We start from the raw sequence: 4,580 nt of genomic DNA, 5'->3' as shown, positions 1-4,580 counted from the left end.
CATTCTTTCAGAAAAATCGTTTCAGATTCTGTAACAATCTTGCAATCCTTTCCTTATTACTTGTTAATCTCAATTATGAAACATGAATTGTCATAATTTCCCTAGAGCTTTTAACTAAAATGTTTTTGAAGCTATTAACTACAGTCGTAATATTAATGAATCTCTCGGAGGACAAGGGTCGGAGACAGAACCGGTAGAGCGTGTCTACATGACTACTAGATATAAAATGTTTTACCCATATATATATAATGTGATTGTCCGGAGAGAGAAGCGATTTCTAATGCAAAGAATTTCAAAACGTCAATAAATTATTGGGGGCTAAAGCATAGGGAAAGATTGGATGCACTGAAAATTCAAGTCCTGATCTAAGGTTGAATCACGTGATCCTCAGTGTCTAGAAACTCTTTAAAACATCAGGCCTAAGATTCTCTTTCTCAGCTTGAGCTTTTCAATTTGCCTGTCAAAATTCATCTTGTTGACTGGAAATTGCATAAAAAAGAAACATACACGTCGAATCAGCCAATGATTAGCTTCTTAAAGAATTCCGCTTGCTCAGGAAAATACTCCAGAATTTCATCCTTGTTCACCCATACAAAATCCTGGCACTTTCTCATGTTGTACTTGTTATTGGTTCCAACAACATTAGATTTGAAGAAGAATCGCTGGAACAAGGGGGGAAAAAGACATGAAACTACTATTAAGTATTCGTGGAACTTCCATAATTAATCAGTCTGATGGTAGCTAGCGTTGTTGAATATCGGTCGAAAGCAGCATAACATGAAAGACTAATGGGAAAGAATACCTTAAAAGATTGAGAGTCTGGCTGATTTTGTACAACCATATGGGCCACAGGGGCATTTCCAGCAAAATACGTAGTGGATAGGTCTCCGATGACATTTTCTAGAGCAGACTCTGCACACTGAAAATTTATTGGGATTTAAATCAAGGATTAATCACTTCCAGGGGCAAAAAAAAAAAAAAAAAAACGATGATAATAAAAGAAATGAATGAGAACTATCACCTTGCGTAACGTCTCCTCTGACTCGTAAACTTTTTCTGGAAAGTGCCAAACGGGCTCACCAGTAGGAGCACCGTTTGGGTTACCAAAGAGAAGAAGATAGAGTCTTCTGTCAAGTGCTCTCTGTAACGACCTAAAGCAGAAGGAAAATTTCGCATGATCAGAGACCAGTGGCATCTCACAAAAAAATTGTTGGTTTCAAAGTTCTCTCATATTGCAAAGCTTATGTTCTCTGGAAGAAAGAAGGAACATAACGTGAAATCCTTTCATTTGCACAACCAAAACCCTGAACAAGCAGGCAGAAGAAGGTCCAGTAAGTTTTCACAGCGCCTATGCATGACACACCCACATCAATCATGAAGGCATACTGCTGAACAAAAATCCTGCTCTTGGTAAATGTATGCACATTGTATCTCCACATCTCAATAATGTAAACTAGAACGACATACTGAACGGCAAAAGGTAGTGACAATTTGGGCTTTCCCATGCAACCTGGACTTGGTAGATATTATCACTTCTTGTTTTTTGTGTGTGTGCATGGGGTGAGTGGGAATACAATATGGGAAAAGAAAAATAATAAATAGATAAATTAAGAAGGGAAGCCAAATTGAGAAGTGATCACGAACAATAACAAACAAGAAACTTAGCCAGATATTGTTATAGCAAAAGAAACTTTGACGCATATGCCAATTCACATGAAGAGGGAAAAAAAAGGATAACAATGAATATACTAATAATTTAACGCCATATTTAGCAGAACATGCAATTTGTAAGTCACCTTAAAAAAGTTCATGCAGTTACAACTTTTTCAAGCAATAAAACTCTTCCACATTCCTTTTTAATAAAAGTAGAATAGAGAAAACAAAACAGCTGAATTGAGATTCTACATCATAAGAATATACTCCCATACTTTTTATCATTCTTTTTGTCAGCTTCAGTGATTCGTGGAGCCGGTTCATAATCAATTTGGTACTCCCCTTTCTCCCTGCCCACCGAAAGTAAGGGTTATTAGAGTTGCAAAAGGAAAAAAAATAAATAAATAGGTAAATAAATAGGCCTGAATTTGTTAAAAATGCACTTGTATGAGCAAGCATCATAAAACAAATTAAGCAAATACATGATAGGTTCTTTCTTCCTAGACTCAGCCCCCTCTTAGTTTTAAGCAACTTTCTTCCATAACATAAGCACATTACACTAGAGAAAATCGAGGAATTAAAACTTTGATTACCTAGACATGTCTACGTTGCTCTGAACATAGATGTCAATCACTCAGTTTAAGGAATTTCTACATTCAATCATACAAGCATAACTTATACCAATCATCCACAGCAATGAAATTACAAGTTACAATAAAAGAAACAGCAGCAGGAAATGCGACATGGTTTGCAGTGGAGAAGATCCACTATAAGTATGACAATAAAATTCCTTTCAGAAATACTAAACAAACACTATAAGTTCAAAAGAAAAAGAAACAATTTAGTCCACGAGTGCATTGCTTATTCTCATTCTATTATCATATATGAACTTTTATAATAGGGAATGCCAACTTTGATTCCCCAAAAAAAAGTAGACAGTGAAACATACGATGCATATATATATTTAACAAGTTAAAAGATATGCAATAGATGCATTCATAACTCACATAACAATAATTTAAACATCAAATGAACTACATGAAGGAATAAAAGCCTTACTTAGAACCTGATTTCTCCAAAAGTTCTTCGGGATATATCCTCCTGTATTGTTGTCGCCACCTAAATCTGTGTGTGTGAGAGAGAGAGAGAGAGAGAGAGAGAGAGGAATATTAGAGAAACTACAAATGAAGGTACATAACTTATAACTAGTTGAAAAAGGGTGAAAACAAAACAGCTTTATGGACATCAATCAACAGCCATCACTAAGCTTGTTTGAAAAAATAACTAAGAAGTTATCATTTATTTTTCCCATAACCTCCAAATGGTCGTTGAAGTAACAGAATGAATCATAAGGATCCTAAAGTTAAAAGGGTCTTTCACTTTTCCATGTTAATCGGTTGTGAAATGGAAATCTCAGATCAGCAATAAAAAGTTCTAGCCTTTCAGGTCCCAAAGTGAACAAATATTATCTAAAAATCTCAAAAGGTTCGTACTATCTTCTCTTTCCCTAACATACATTCTCTCTACAAGAAAAGAATATCCCTATATTTAAATGAAAAAAGTAATTTTCTTTTCGTTAATCATTCTATCAGTGAACACGAAGATACTAATGTGCCCAATTCAAAAATCATTTCTATACAAATCACCATCTACGAGAATACATACGCTAATTCATGATCACAAGTTTCAGTGCAGTAGACAGTTTGCTAATCCGAATTTCATTTTTCTTCCTTTTTTTCCGAATATTAGTACGTCGATTTCCCCAACTTTCTGAGCAGCCAAACAGAATGAAAAACTGAAAATGGACAAGAGAGAGAACTTACGAGAACTCCTGAAAAGCGTAAACGACGGGGTCGATCTTGGGAATAATGACGGGCAACCTCTCGAAGAGAACAGACGCCACGATTTTGTCGGAGCCCGTGCAGAAACCCCGCTGCCCCGCCAGAGGTCGTCGGACCACCGAGCTTAACGCTCTCCGCATTGTGAACCTGTCTCCACAAATGTCTCTCTGAAATTCTCAGATGCAGAAATTGAATGTAGAGAGAGAGAGAGAGAGAGAGAGAGCTGGAAATTTCTTGCGGACGCGAAGAAGAAGTAGAAGGAGGAGGTTCACCTGTTGGTGAAGGGGTTTTAGTTTTACCTCCGATCCAGGCCGAGGGTTTTCCCTCTGTGGGTTTTTCCGAAATTTCCCTCCAAGTGATTTGCATCAACAGTCCATGAATTCTTTGATAGGTTATATTTTGGCCCCAATTCTTTTAATTTTTCCGGAATGATCTGTAAACTTTCAAAGTTTTTGCACTATAAACCTTTCTGCCAAATTTTGTCGATTTTTGGATGTTTTTATTCGAGTTCCATTCAATTGTGCTGCTTTTACCATGAAAAGACTACGGCCTCGTTCTTTTTACCAATTTAAGTTTTGCTATAGTAAAAAGTTCTAAAAAACAGTCACATTTAACTTTTTCGCTACAGTAAAAAGCTATCACATAAAATCACATCTCAACTCGAATCAGCGAACTAAACGGGCCTTAAAATACTTCTTTTGAAGAACTTAAAAGAACATAAAAAAAGGAGAAGAACAAAGCGGCCAATATGATCACCATGTTCTTGCCGGTCAAACATAGACTTGTTGACATTTGTTTGTGTTGATGACGAATATGGCTGGCAATTTCGGACATGACAAGATGTCATGGTACAAAAATGACACAAAGTAAATGATTTAGAGTGCACATTTAATATATGGGTCATTAGCAAGTTGACACAAATAATACAAAAATAAACGGTATGGATACATGCCAACCCGCTTAACATGTTTAACATTTTTAATTATATGGGTCTTAAACGTGCCGACATGACACTATGTATACACCCTTTTAACGCCCATATACATGCAAACAATAAACTCAAGTATTAATACATACAAAATATAT

At 36.1% G+C, this 4,580-nt stretch overlaps 1 protein-coding gene across 2 annotated transcripts; it reads right to left on the bottom strand.

Moving 5' to 3' along the window:
- Positions 1–333: 333 nt before the first annotated feature.
- LOC21404342 (39S ribosomal protein L46, mitochondrial) lies at positions 334–3,836 on the bottom strand. 2 transcript variants are annotated; one of them, XM_024176438.1, is made up of 7 exons: positions 3,794–3,836; positions 3,477–3,641; positions 2,713–2,778; positions 1,929–2,003; positions 1,022–1,151; positions 803–919; positions 334–662 (listed from the first exon to the last, which is right to left on the bottom strand). In XM_024176438.1, the coding sequence occupies exons 2-7, from the start codon at positions 3,632–3,634 to the stop codon at positions 516–518; spliced, it is 693 nt and encodes a 230-aa protein (XP_024032206.1). In that variant the 5' UTR covers positions 3,635–3,641; positions 3,794–3,836; the 3' UTR covers positions 334–515. The 2 variants fall into 2 exon arrangements, with proteins under 2 accessions (XP_024032206.1, XP_010112966.1); XM_010114664.2 differs by having other exon boundaries at positions 3,767–3,803.
- Between the last annotated feature and the right edge of the window lie 744 nt (positions 3,837–4,580).

Source organism: Morus notabilis, unplaced genomic scaffold, assembly GCF_000414095.1.
Source record: "Morus notabilis unplaced genomic scaffold, ASM41409v2 Scaffold248, whole genome shotgun sequence".
Taxonomy (NCBI): domain Eukaryota; kingdom Viridiplantae; phylum Streptophyta; class Magnoliopsida; order Rosales; family Moraceae; genus Morus; species Morus notabilis.
The sequence above is the reverse complement of the archived record's forward strand: the minus strand, read 5'-3'. Positions and strand labels throughout refer to the sequence as shown.

Bases quoted from the DNA above. Each gene is read 5' to 3' on its own strand.
- LOC21404342 (XM_024176438.1), bottom strand. From the start codon at position 3,634: ATGCGGAGAGCGTTAAGCTCGGTGGTCCGACGACCTCTGGCGGGGCAG. The intron at 2,779-3,476 runs GTAAGTTCTCTC...TCACACACACAG, and splicing joins TACGCTTTTCAGGAGTTCTC to ATTTAGGTGGCGACAACAAT. The intron at 2,004-2,712 runs GTAAGGCTTTTA...TTCGGTGGGCAG, and splicing joins TTGGAGAAATCAGGTTCTAA to GGAGAAAGGGGAGTACCAAA.